The sequence below is a fragment of the Acanthopagrus latus genome, chromosome 11 (genome assembly GCF_904848185.1).
Source record: "Acanthopagrus latus isolate v.2019 chromosome 11, fAcaLat1.1, whole genome shotgun sequence".
NCBI classification, from domain to species: Eukaryota; Metazoa; Chordata; class Actinopteri; order Spariformes; family Sparidae; genus Acanthopagrus; species Acanthopagrus latus.
The window spans coordinates 21521651-21536384 of NC_051049.1; the positions used below are offsets into that span (position 1 = coordinate 21521651).

General features: G+C 38.2%; 1 protein-coding gene and 1 long non-coding RNA gene across 2 annotated transcripts in view; both read left to right on the top strand.

The window, feature by feature from the left end:
- The first annotated feature begins 296 nt into the window (after positions 1-296).
- Positions 297-14734, top strand: part of LOC119028203 (A-agglutinin anchorage subunit-like) — a 28905-nt gene continuing 14467 nt past the window's right edge. The window contains exons 1-6 of the mRNA XM_037113885.1: positions 297-343; positions 2575-2589; positions 4590-4709; positions 4839-4949; positions 5129-5149; positions 5368-5634. Coding sequence (XP_036969780.1) covers positions 304-343; positions 2575-2589; positions 4590-4709; positions 4839-4949; positions 5129-5149; positions 5368-5634 — 574 coding nt within the window. The 5' untranslated portion in view covers positions 297-303. The remainder of the gene's footprint in view (positions 344-2574; positions 2590-4589; positions 4710-4838; positions 4950-5128; positions 5150-5367; positions 5635-14734) is intronic.
- Positions 9289-10761, top strand: LOC119028206. The gene is made up of 4 exons (XR_005077626.1): positions 9289-9499; positions 9605-9937; positions 10294-10331; positions 10583-10761. It is a non-coding gene; the product is annotated as an uncharacterized LOC119028206 (long non-coding RNA).

Here is a 14734-nt window from a genome sequence, read left to right on the forward strand (position 1 = left end):
TGGGGATGAGACTCAACAATCGTCTCTCTCTCTGTGCAGCAAGTATTGCACTAAAAGCCTGATACGTGGTGATAGATTTAGTTCATAAGGAACAGGCAGTGATATTTTCAGATGTGACACATTTTCACATGTGAAAGATTTAGAGGAGATTATTATTTGTTGCTGAGGCACATCTCCACCCAATAACCGCTGTGAAGAGGAAGCGAAACTTCTGTCTTCGTGTGTGAATATCTTCTGTCTTGCCCACCTGAAGACTCACATACAGCTTGACTCCCTGATATGGCAGGTGTCAGAGATCTGACAATGCTGCTGCTCTGGGCTGCAGTCATCGGTGTTTCCAGCTGTAAGTAATCATCTTCAGCATCAAAGTAATGGGCTTTTATCTGTGTGTGTTGTTTGCTTGTCTGTTGGTTGGTTTGCAGGACTTCACAAAAACTACTGAACAGAGTTCTATACAACTTGAGTGAAGGATGGGTCCAGGTCCAGGATGGACAATAATGGATTTTGAATGATAATATTATTATACACGATATGTTGTAGTAAAAATCTTTGGTTAGTGACTGATCGTTAATATAGTAAGCAAGTTTTTTTTTTTCAAGGTACAAAAAAAAGTACAAAACGCATTTTAGATCAATTTAGTTTTCTGTTCAACATCACTTTAACAGTCTTAAACCCTTTAAATTACTTTTATCTAAGTGTGCCACTCCTCGCCAGAAAAATCTGTTAAACAATGAGTAAGATATCATATTTCAAATTAAAAACGCGTCTTTCCTGCAACTTTAAATCGACTTATTTACAGAGATTAGGTTCCAAGGTGGCCCACTGAACACGTTAGATGTTTTGTGCCTGTATGTTAAAAAAAAAAAAAAAATTTAAAAAAGAGAGGGAGAGGGAGATTTACTATAGTTTGTGATAATTCTGTATTTTGACGGGAACATGAGATGTCTGGTTCACTCGCTCCGGTCTGCATGAAAACAGTTCATTTCATCATCACTGTTTGTACCTGCCAGTGGCCTACTCTCTTTTATTAAAAACATTTAAATGGATTTTTAGAGTCAAAATAAATAAGACTACAGTTAATTGAATGTGATTTAACACAGAAAAAAGAATGAACTTCAGTGGCGAACGCTTTATTATGACCATCATTAATAAATGTTAAATTCATAGTTCATTAAACTTTAGTGACTGTTGAACAGTTAACTGCCTCATAAAAAATGAGATTTATGCTGACAACTAATGTAAAACTTTATATTTTGGGAGTAATGAGAACTGCATTAAACACAAAAAATAATGATACAAGTTTAGCATTTTAAGGCCCCATATATTTAATTTAGGACACAAGTGAGTTTTGACTTCACAGCAGCCTTTTAAGTTTAATTAAAGTATATAAAATCAATATACAATAAAATCTTCCTATGGTAAATTTAACATTTTAAGCCCTCATGTATATTATTCTAAAACTAAAAAGCACGTAGATGTATTCTGACTTTGTAGAAGTACTCTGTAATTACTTTGAATTATATCAAATCAGATCGCAATCAAGGCCGTCGGGTTGGTTGCCGGAGTTTCCTGTCGAAAACAAAAAAGATGCGCTGATGAAAAAGATATGAACGACACACAAATATGTGGTTAAGCTCACATTTAATTATTTAATGTTTTAGTACTGAGTGAATGAGATCTTATTAAACCATTCTGTTCTGATTTTTTTCAATAAACACAAGACCAGATACGTTGACTGTCAAAGATTATTTTGCAGAATCCTAAGACAAACTTTACTGCTGATGCCTCACTATAATAAATAATAAGTAATAATCTATAATTAAAGTGTTTTTTAATTCATATTGCTCCTTTAAAACTGAGCTTACGAAGTGTTTTGTCAGACAAAGAAAAAGAAAGAAACTCAGGGAGGCAATCTAAGAGAATAAACACCAAACAGTCAAGTACAACACAAAGATTCCCAGAGCAAGGACGACGTAAACCAACAAGTCAGAACAAAATACGATTGCAACAATGCCGACCTCGGCCGAAACATTAATGATACAACAGTTTCCTCATCAACCCCGCTGTGTTTCGTATGTACAAAATAATTTGTGGATGCCGACATTTTCAACCCATCAACACATTTTATGTTTACTTGTGCCGGCAACCTGACTGTTCACAGATGACAGAAGCCAGGGTCAGCTGGGTCACGCTAACATAGCCAACATGGCAAACTTTTGCAGTGGAAACACTGATGACTCTAGTCTTTCTCTTTACATCAGCATGACTTACAACCGTTTTCTACAAACTGAGTGCAGAAAAGTTCCTTATATTTCTTCCTCTGTGGTGGCGTACAAAAGCTGCTAAGACAAAATGATGTTATGTGCAGAGCAAGAGATTAAGCAACGACTACTTACTGATTACCGACCACTTTCCAGGGAAAGTACAAAAAATGTGGTGATTCTCTCTTAATTTGCAATGACTGCGGTGAAAGTACATTTGCAACCAATCTGTTTTGTTCAGGTTTTTGTTTGCACATTACATACGGTGTCCTGGAACGTTTCATGACCGTGATGATTTACACTCTTTTTCTAGGTGAGAACGCAATGGGTGAGTGACATTACACAAGTTACCAAATATGTAACACTGAATTGTTACAATGAATCAAACGTGTCATTATATTTTTGCTAATGGCTGTGCTACTGCTTCACCTCGGCCTCACACTTGCTTTACATTGTCTCATCTCTTCATGGCCACAGTGGCAGCAAAGCCAGCAAAATGTTACAATCAAGTGTCCTCTTTAAGTCGAGATAATGAGTTCCACGAACAGTGATTGACAGAAGTAAGGTTTTCTCACCTTGAGTCAGCAGTTTGATAGACGCTGGCTTCCACTTTAGGGACCTTTCTCACCCAGCCCACAACTCGCAGTTAGCTGATGGACGTGTTTCAGTTGTAACCACATAATGTGTCTGTTTGACTGCAGTCCTTTGGTGGAGGAATGTTACAACACGATTTTTTTTTCGCAATATATATTGCGATATGAAAAAATACAGGGATTTTCATCAGATGACCTGAATAGCACTTTATGTTATGCTGCACTGCTGCTATCTTGTGGACAGTTAACCTGCACTGATCTTACCTCTCTTTGTTGTACTGAGCTGTGTGGTACCGACGTAAATGGTCAAACAAATTAGTTGTGTTACCTCTAGTTGTGGCAACAGATGCAAGGCACTGTCGACACAGAACACATGTTTGTTCAATAACATCCTTTTTGTAGCCGAAATAATTCCAGCTAACTGATGTTGCTTTTCTTTTTGGCACCAAGTCTTCATTTTTCGGCAATTTTCTCTTGTTCCTTGCTCATTTTTCAATGTTGTTACTAACGACTTACTCCATGTGCAGGGGCGTGGTCTGCTTCAGCACACTGAATAAGAACTAATGTGATTGGTGGATCGCTGAGCATGCAGAGTCTGCATGCACAGTGTGTGTCAGATACCCCTGAAATTAGATGAGTTCATTTGCCTCCTACATCGCAGGCCCTGCAATGTGACTATTGTGCACACACACATCGCGATGACGATGCTCAAGCGATATATCATGCAGCTCTAGTTGTACTCCACAGTAAACTAGACACAGTCATTTGTGTTCCAAACATGTACATTACATTCTTATTTGTGCTCCTTTCTCAACACTGTTGCTCTGCCAAAGCAGTGTCAGACACTTTTGCTTGGAACATTGCTTGGATTCAACTCATACACAATCGTGCTCTTTCATATCTTAGAGTCTTTACTCACAGGTATTTTCTCACTGATTTCTATATCAGCTTCCTTTAAGCTGAGCTTAAGCAAACTGACAATAACTTGTACTGCATCTGCCGCATGACTCCTACTGTATGGGAAAACATTCCATTGAAGGTACATCAGCTTTATTACATTTATTAAGTTATAAACAGTAGCGATTTATCAAAATGTATTCATGCTTCTACTGTCATGCTGTCAGAAATTTGATGAGCCAGATTTAGTGACAGTTCAGTGTGCACCTTGTTTGCATCATAGGAACGAGGACGTCACTGATGATGTAGCCGGTGAAGCCTATTATCCTCTGATTGTGATGAAATCAGTTTAAACATGACATTGTCTGGTTTCTACTTTTTGTTATCTACTGATTCTGGCTTTATAGGAATAAGCTGTGGGAGTTTTGTCCGACAGCAAGAAAGCTGTAAAAACATGTCTACAAGTTTCACTCATTTGTCTGTCAGTGTTTTTCAAGTCAGACTGAGTCTCAACAGCCTTAATAATAGTTACTGTATGTATTCATATATAATACAATTTGTATTCTTTAGTCAATAAATTCTTTATACATTAACTCAAATGACTTTATGAAGAAGCTAAGCTAGGTAGCTGTTGGTGCAGCATCATGACAGCTCTGAACCACTGCTGAAACAACCCTGTCAGTGTCTGCAACCTTTAGGCGACTTCAATTAAGTTTTACTGTCAGGAATTTAGCAATAAGTCCAAAACCAGGAAGAATTTGAACTCAGAGCAGCAGTTGTGAGGTCCAACTGAACACATGCAGATGAATGCTGCAGTCTGTCATGTCCTCACCTCCAGGCACCACGGCAGTAACTCCTGTCGTGCCTTCAACCAGCTCAGCCCTCAAACCTCCACACACCTCGCCTACCCTCGCCTCAAACTCCTCAATTCAACCATTCACTTCCACCAACGTGTCTGGTAACGTATTCAGCATCAGTTTACAGTAGAATTGGCAACATGAAGAAGCACTTAGGCTTTATATCAGGTGAGAGCGTTGGCAATGAAGGTATTTCCACCCGAGGTTCTCAGACAGTTCTTCTCCTGCAGACAGCTCACCCTCACTCAGCACCACTTCACCCAGCACCTCAAACCTCACGCAAAACCAGACCTCACCTGCAATCACCACGCCCACCACCACAGTGAACGCCTCCACCAAAGGTTGGAATTTTCTCTTTTACAGACCAACCACATTTCTTCTTGTATAGAACTGTGATAAAACTTTGTTACGTAACACCTGCTTGAAGTTATTTTGACTTGACTTTTGACTATTTTCTAAGTTTTATAATCACATATGAATAATTTTCCCTTTTCTAATCCTATTTGAATTCATTCTTTAGCCTCACCAGACACTCCACAGTGTGAGTATCAGTCTTATGTTATCTTTACACTCATCTTAACAAAAACTTGTACAAATGATAGCGATATTTCTCTCCAGTGTTTCTCAGTGAGCTCCTTCCGTTACAGCTCAGGAGCATGTTTAACATCTACATGAACCAACTGAGATTTTAAGAAGAAATCTCATCAGGTGGTTTATAAAAACTAAGAGGTTTCATTGTTCTGTGGATTTTGTTGGCAGGTTCTTACACTGTTACACCCATCAAGTTTGGCCTCCAGATTGACATCACAAGCTCTCCCCCTGGTCACTACACCATAAAGATTAATGAAGTGGGGCAACAAGAGACTGGAAAGAAATTCAACGCTGACTTCGGTCAAACCTCATCACATGACATCACACACCTGAAGCCCTGTACTGAATATGAGCATTATGTGATGTTTAATGATGGCACTGATGGACAAACACCCTGTAACAGCACTGAACATAAAACAAGGACATCTAGCATGAGTAAGTAAAAATAATTCATTCTGTTGAATTGCAACTTACTTTTACTTTAAGAAGTGAACCTGTGTGTGAAACTGACCATCTGTGCATCACTTGTCTATCGCAGGTGAAAGTGACATTAAAAACGTCAGCAACACTTCACCATGCGTCCCTGGATCTGTTTGTTACTGGAGTGAATGGGACATCAGCTCCTCCATGTCAACATCAGATCATATTACAGCTCAGTCGTGCACAAATGACAGTAAAATATTCTGCATCAAACCTGCTTTCAATGATATTTGCTCAGATTTGACCACAACCTTCACTTCAGGAAACTGTTCTTCCTTCAGACTCACCAGAAACATCCCTGTTGGTATGTAGTGCAGAGTCCTCCTGTATTTCTGCATGTGGTGGAGACATTACTCCATCGTGTTTTAATGTATGTGCTGTTTTCTATCTTCTACAGGTTTCTTAAATCAAAGTGATATAAATTCAACAGTTCAATCTAAACTTCCTGCAGAGATAGACACAACATTACCTTCACAGTGTCATCTCACCACTGATTACACCTGTCAGGGTAAGTGGAAAGACAAGAAGTACAGAGACTTTGTCTGTCACCAACACTATGAATGGATTTACATGAAAATCCTTAAAGGCAGAATGCACCATGAGATCACGCTGTAAAAAAAGACAAAAACAACAGATATGATGATAAAAATCAGTTGTATTTAAAATCTTTTGGGGTAAGAGGAAGTCGAGTTGTTGTGATTGTGAACAGGTGATTTATTTATTTGCTGCCCACATCTGAATCTAATCTGACTCCAAAGTGTAACTGCTCACAGGCGCTGTGTGGAAGCAGCTGATGAAGAAATGTTGTAATTCTTGTTTCTCCTCAGAAAATGGACAAAGCAAGAAACTGTCTGAGCTGGAGCCCTTCACAGACTACAGCTGTATCGGCCACATTAAGGACATGAACGATGACACCATAATAAACACAACTGATATCCCCGTCAGGATTAACTGTGGTATGTTGAGATTCACTTCACCTCAGTGTGATGAGAAGAACAATCAGCTTGTATCCAAAGACATCTGTGGACAAAACACCAGATACTCAGTGTTACAGATTCATAATGTGTCCTAACAGATCTTCAAATAATCAGCATGAAGACAGGTGCAACCAACACCTCTGTCCATTTGAGTTGGACCACGACCAGTACCAACTGTCATGAAGTTCTTCCAACACTTTCAAATCTTTCTTATGACTGCAGCTGCTCATCTGCTCACCACAAACATAAGTGTAAGTACGATTATTTAGAATAACTTTATAATTATTTTGTTGACTTCACAGGAATGCATCCTCCCAAAGTCCCTAGAGATCATTTTAGTGAGCATTTTACCTAAAGAGTGAAATATAGTGTGGACATTAGAATCCTCCATGGACCTTCAGTAAAGTGCTCCATGCTTTAGTGTCCTGAGTGACAGCAGGTGTAAAGAACCTGCAGCAGGTCAACAAGTTATGACATCACATGAAATGTGGCACAGAAATAACATGCCAGAGATTAAAATCTTTGTTTCTATATGAAGGAACGAGGTCAGAAAAAATACTTACTGCTAAAAGTTGCTGCACAGTTAAAGATGAGCTGGTTGTTCATCAGAAACACGTCTGATTGTATTTAGCCTCAGTTTTCACAGGCTGGTTGGTTGATCAGTCGGTCGGTCAGTCGATTGATTGACTGACTGACTGTTTTATTGACTCCATTTTCTAGTCACTTAACAATAATAATGGACTGGACTTGTATTGAACAGGGTTCCAGGTTCCATTCATTCACACACAGTCATACTGGTGGTGATAAACTACGATAGTGGCCACAGCTGCCCTGGGGCAGACTGACGGAAGCATGGCTGCCATTCAGCACCTACAGCCCCTCAACCACCACCTCAAACATACAGCAGTCACACGTTATAAGTAACTTGACCGACAAAACAGTCTGCTGTACATTTTCTTAATTGTTTGTTTCATTTATATTCAGTCAAACAATAAACCAGATAATAAAACTGTGTTACAGTGATTGTTTTCAGAGATCCACCAGGAGGATCATGTGAGATTAAAGGACTGGAACCATGGACCGACTACACCTGTACAGTCCAACCCAAATACAACAACAAAACCGAGGGAACATCAGCTGTATTTAGCAAGAAAACTGCTCCTGGAAGTAAGTGTAAAAATAAAATGTTTTGAAGGAGATAACAACAACACATGTCTCATACAAACACACTATCCTGACTGTTTATTCATCCTTTGTGTTTCACATAGTGTTGAATATAAAGTTTGAACTGTGCGGCAGTAAAAGTTCATTTCTTTATGAAACCATTTCTGCAGAACACACAGTGAAACTGACATCATGTGACATCACTTATCATAGTACAAGAAATACATTTACTAAATAAATATTTAGATATGAAATATCAACACAACATTTACTTTGGGCTAATGAATTATTCGAATGTACTCATTAATTAAGCTAATCATACTAATACAAATTCTGAATGCAGTTCTTCATTTCTACGATGGACATGATGATGTATTTTATCTAATATTTGTTTCCTCCTTTTCTTGAATAATGACGTTGAATTCTGACATCAGTTTATCATTCCCTGATATTAATACCAGTTTAGATTCTGTGGGCCGACAGTATGATAATGTCACACATATGATGTAGCTCCAATAATTAGTGAAGAAGGGGCCATTTACAAAGCATGCACCGGGAAAATACAGTAATTATTGACTTCACATGTTAATAATGGATATTACTACTTAAATATCAACTTTAGACATCTTTCAGCTTCGAGTCTCAAGTTTTGTAGTATTATCATATTCTTCGGTCTTAGATCAATCAGATCATTGTACTCATTAATAAGTAAGGGATAATACCCGACGAGGTGTCCATAATCAGGAATTAAAAGGGTTGCCTCTGCGAAGTCCATTAATTCCTGATTATGGACACCTCGAAGGGCATTATCCCACTTATACCGTGATAACTTGCCAAAGAAAAGAAAGAAGAATAAGAAAAAGACCATTAATTTGTATTTTCATGCATTTTACAATCAAAGTATAAAGTTTTTCACAAGCCATAAATTATTTTCCCTGGTAACGTCTGAGGGTTTGACTAATACCTGGAACAATCATTACCCTCCCGTACGGTTCTTATGCAATGGAAATGTTTTTCAGTCCTCCAGTAAGGACGGACCATAGATATGACTTGGCAGCGGGAAATATTCTAGTCCGCTCAGCCATGAGCCAGAAAGCTAACACTATGCTAGCGAGATTCAAAGTCAGTAGCAGTGCGTATCAAAGTATTATGTAATCATCTTATAGAACTTTGAATTAAGAATCTATTACATTTACTGATTATCTAAAACCAAGACAAGAAAATAGCAGACCAACTTTAAAGAATGTAATGCATTGAGATGAGACTTAAAAAAAAAAAAGATTTTCAGTGTAAATTCAATTATCTTTTTTTTGCACATTTTGTATTTGTATTGTTACTGACAACCAGCACAACCAACAGAGCAACAAGTTCAAACTAAATAATATCACTTTAACTGTGAGTTAACACACAGTGTTGTATCTGATGGTAAATATGTTTTTGTTTTTTTTTTTCTCTTTCTCACAGTACCAGAACGTATTCATTCACTGACACCATCTCATCCAGAGAATAATGAGATTGATGTATCCTGTATTTATGCGGGACGTTTCCATGGAGAGTACAAGAAATACCATGCACGTCTTTATCTTGGTGATGACCGTCAGCTGCTTAAAGAAGAAACAGAAAACACATGCAAATTTGTATTCAAAGATCTGAGCTATTTGACCACCTACAGAGTGGAGGTTTGTATAATCCACATTTTTGGAGACACAAAATGATCCCATCTGTATTCCTCATCTGTCTTCAAATGCTTTAATCCCTGATAAACAGAGTTTCTCTCTTTCCAGGTGACTGTTTTCAATGGACAACATGAGAGCGACCCCGTCATGGAGCATGTCGACACGAAGTGTACGTGCAGTTTTAATTAATGCCACAAACTGTCGCACATCGTTCTGTTAAATCATTTCACACATTTGGTTCAGACTTGCAGTGCAGTCATTGATTGTTGTATGTTGTATTTTAAACATTAATACCACCACTTTTACATCCTCCTCTTATGACCCTCATGTTACAGATAACAACAAAGTTGTCATCGGTGTTCTGGTGTTCTTCATCATCCTCATCATCACAGCTGTGGTGGTTTGCAGGATCTACGTTCTGAAACGCAGAAAGTCCAGAAAGTAAAAATCATTTTGCATCTCTTCTCCTGCTCCAGCTTGACCGTCACATTGTTTTCAGGATCATTAAACAGGAATTAGTTTTAATTCACCGTATATCATCATCCCTTTGCATTACTAACAGATGCAGTTTCACAACTATATATGTCATGGCAACTAGTTTTTTTTACTCTATCGGACAATTTTCAAGGACATTATTAATACACTATACATACAGACAGACAGTCAGAGGGAACAGTGCTGTATAATCACTAAGTGTTATGTTTATGACCTGAATCTCATCATAAAATATAACATATCATTTCAAGTACAAGCTCTCCTAAATATTTTTCATCTAATCTTCACTATTTTCTCCACAGCGATGTTAATGAGGATATGATGCTTGAATCAACAGCAAGTGAGTAAACTTTATCTTTTCTTTATTTTCATGGTTTGATTTTTGCTCTTGTTCTCTATCATTGTCTTAACAGTCAGATTTGGTGTTTTAGCTGTAAGGTTGTTAGATAACACGCTGTCACTTAGCAACACAGGATTACAGCATTCTTTGAACTATTATAACTTGCAGTACTAAAACTTTTGAATGGTATTTTTCATAAGACCTCTGTCATATGAGTCACAAAGGTTATGTTCCCTTTTTGTTGGCTGTAGTTTATGTGAACGTACCACCTCCTGGATGGCGTCACCAAGAAGCTCGCTGATGAAGAAGGACCTGCTGGATCTGCTCAACTAATCACCATTAACTTGTTGTGCTTTTATGTTCAGTATGTAGTGTGTGTGTGTGTGTGTGTGTGTGTGTGTGTGTGTGTGTGTGTGTGTGTGTGTGTGTGTGTGTGTGTGTGTGTGTGTGTCATTTTATAAACTTTACTTTTCATCACCTTGTTTGTTTGTTGTTTTGTGGTCAAGCCCTCCAATATTAAAGTTGGTTCATTAAATGGCCTCCATACATGTAAACTGTCCTTGGGTACCTCGAAAGGGGCTGTAAAAATGAAAGTTATTATTGTTATTTTCCCCACTTTTAGATTTGTTTAATTGTTACTTTTTGGCACAAACATGTATTTACATCAGAGATATAACAATAGAAACAGGGATAAAATGCAAAAGGGCAGACAGGGAAAACAATGACACAGACGGACAGACAGACTTGGACGCTGTGTAGACCACAGTTGATGTCCATGTACATGGAAGTGGAGGTGCTGAGGTCACCAGGTACGGGGGGGTTGTTACCTGGCTGAGGAAGTGTCATAAGCTTCAGTAGAACCTAGATAGGTTTCACCTGGTGGCCACTCGTGGTATTGCAGTGAAAAAGAAAAACCTTTTTGTGCTTGCCAACTAGTGTTGGGTTACGTTACATTTAAATATAACTCATTACGTAACAATCAAAGCCCAAATGTGATGAAAATCCTACACACAAACAATTAAAGTGCATATTGGCCTTTCAAAACAACAAAAAAGTTTTAGGGCAATTTTAAAGAAACAAAAGTTTAAGATTTCAAGAATGAAGTAGTGATGTTGTGAGCATAAAGTAAAGCAGGGGAAAAGACAGCAATTTCTGTCAGTGACAGATGACTTTTATAAAAAAAAAAAAAAACTAAATAAAAGAGAGATCACTTGAATTGCTGAACAATCCGGTGTTACGTTACTTGTTACAAAAACAGCCATCAATGACAAATCCCTGAGCATCGCAACATTTGCTTGGCTTCCTTGGCTACTCAGCCAGCGTTGTTTTGTGGATATGAGGCTAAGCTAAGTTACCGACATGTGGTGTGTACAGTATGTTGGTGATAGTTTCCTCTGCAGAGTGAGACAGAGATTCATTGGACAGTGTGTTCACTATCTGGATCTATTAAAATGTATGGGATGTGTCCATACATATTTTTGGCTTTAGGTAGGAAAGTGTTATCTATGAATGTGGTTCAACATTTGTGGAAAAAAGAAATTGATGTGGATGTTATTGTTATCTAAGTGCTATTTGTATTTCTTTTAAATGTATTCAGGTTACAGAAGGTGCCACTGGGATGTTGACCGGTTATTTCTGTCTTTTCAGCTTAGTGAGAATGTTTTTTTAGCAACTGTTGAGCAGTATGGGTTGTTCATATTTCAGAGGTGTAGATGTGATGTATCATATTGTAACATGTCATTGTTTATCAGTGTATTTAAATCACCAAAGCCTGAAATTAAAAAAAACAAAAACAAAAAAAAACTACAGGTGTCGTTGACCATATGAATGTCATCTTTAAGCTGCAGTCAGTCCCTTCAACTACCCACAAATTCTAAATATCTTTGGCTGACAAAAACATTACAGTTAATAATTTGAATTTTGTGTGATTTGAGCCCCTCCCTCTTCAACAATTTCTGAGTGCCACACAGCTGTCATAAATACAGATTCTAGGTTTCTGTAACAACTTCTCAGACGTAACAACACATTACGTCCTCACTACAAGATGTCCTATGTCCTGTACTAATGTCCTGAAAGCATCATTCTTGAGGTAAACATGTTTGCTCAGCGCTGCACGAGATCAACAGAACTACAGTTCCCTGAACCAGGGACACGAACACATAGCTATAACATGCAATTGGCTGAACTTGCTTACTTGCCTTATAATCAAAACCTAGCAAGTCAATAACTTTGCAAACACAGCCAAACATCAAGCAAGTGCAACACAAGACATAGCGACAGCAGTTTGGTGTCTGTCGTGCAGCTTTTTATTTTGTGAGGCTTATATCTGTGTTGCTGGTGGCGGTAAGCAGATTGTCAGCTGTACTTTCCTCTTAACACAGACTCCTTCAGGTCATATCTGGGTCTCTGAGCTAGAGAGAGCAGACAGGCATTGTCTGCAGGGAGGGCAGCCTCTCCGCACAAACCCAACCCTTAAACGACTGAGTTTCAGCAAGCCAGCGTTTGCCAGCCGCTGCTCATTGGCGGGCAGCCTGCCATTCAGACAGTCAGCCAGTCTGCTCTCTCCCACCCAGAGACACTCCTGCAGTGAAAAGTGGCTCCAGAGGAGGAGTATCAACCAAGAAGAGCAGCTGGCCAGTCAGGAGGGAACAGCCACAGAGAGCAACGTACTTACTGGGGATACTACAGATTATAATCCTCACAATCTGCACCGCTGCAACGCACTGGAGCAGAAAATAAATAATGTTGATGCTTCCAAGAGGACCAATCACAGTTGTTGTGATTCCTAATCCCTGCAGTGGGCAGTTACATTTCTGGAGAGGTGTACGTCAGACCTACGCAGAGGCTACGCGGTAAGGAAAATATAAACAATTTAAACACTCCTCACCATAGTTGCTAAGCCAAATGCATTAGTGAACACCCTGTCTAGATAGGGAAAAGCTCGCACTAAGGTGTAAATATCAAAAAATCTATTTGGGATCAGAGGGATTCTGGTGAATTTGATTATACCAGTGAGCTTTATGGGGCCATTTATTTTATTCATTCATCCATTTATTTTTGTTGTTAGTTTTTTTTACATTTTAAAACAAGCCCCCATCTGCTTCAGTTGTTTAGGAGAATGCTGCAGCTGTGAAGCTACAGAGTGGACTACAAAATTTCCATCGGCATGGGAGTGAGCAGATAATGGCTTAGTTCATTTCTGGGTGACTAATGAATAAAAGTAAAAACAAAGAGCTATGAAGAAAACAGATTCTACCTGTAGATAAAACAGGACATCATGTTCACTGTGGTTTAGCATAAATGGGGCTTCCTGTCACCATATACAGCGGAGGTGAAGGCAGACTGTGGGCGCAATATTAACGCCTACTCATATGACTTGGAACCACAGATAAAGTGTAGTTCAACAGGTAAAAAAGCTCCGTCAGAAGGTGAAATAAGTCATTTCTTTCCTTAAAGCCTTAAAGAGAGAAAAACAAAACTTCCCTTTGGGTGATTGAATTTTTTGTAGCAGTGCGCTCCCTGACTCCTGGACATGGCAGGTCTCTGTGGTGTCCAGGTCCTGCTGCTCTGGGCTGGAGTCACTTTGGCAAACAGTAAGTAACCATCTTCAACATCATCATCATCAGTTTTTGTTTTTTAATAATAGGGCCGTGTCATCCCATATTTTGTAGTGAGTGATCATTTATGTGAGAATTGATAATTTTTCTTTTTGAATTTTGAAAATGATAAAACACTATTTTAGATCAATATAATTGTCAGTTCAATGTCACTGTATTAACAGCCAGTAGTCTCAAAACAGTTGAGATTACTTTTCAAATCAATTAAAGTGAGGACGAACTTCCAAAAATGTGCAACAGCTGTCGCATCTACAGAACAGAACAGATCTCATACGGATCTCATTGACAGCATTTCTGATGAAAGTCTGATGAAGTAGACTATATAAAATATATGTAAAGAATGTGGATCCAGGAGGACGACCGAGCACTCCGACACAATCTGTAAAACAGAAGAGAGCAATGAGCCATAAAGGCCCAAGGATCCATTCTTCTCGTCAATAAAGTCTTTGAAACACTGAGTAAGATATTTATTAAATAAAAACTCACATTTAATTAGACTAATCAACAGTATTACATTTAATATAAAACAGCTGTGAACTGAACTGTATCTTTTAATAACCTTACGCTTAATCTTTAACCTTGATTCATTTATGGTTTTATGATTGTATCATTTAATATTTTGGATCTTTTATGTCTTTTAAATTCTTACTTGACAGGTAATAATATATTGAGGTAATAAATGTAAAAAATGTATATAAAACGCATGTAAGGATCAGATTTTGTGTCATGATTTTGTGTTTATATATATATATATATATATATATATATATATATATATATATATAT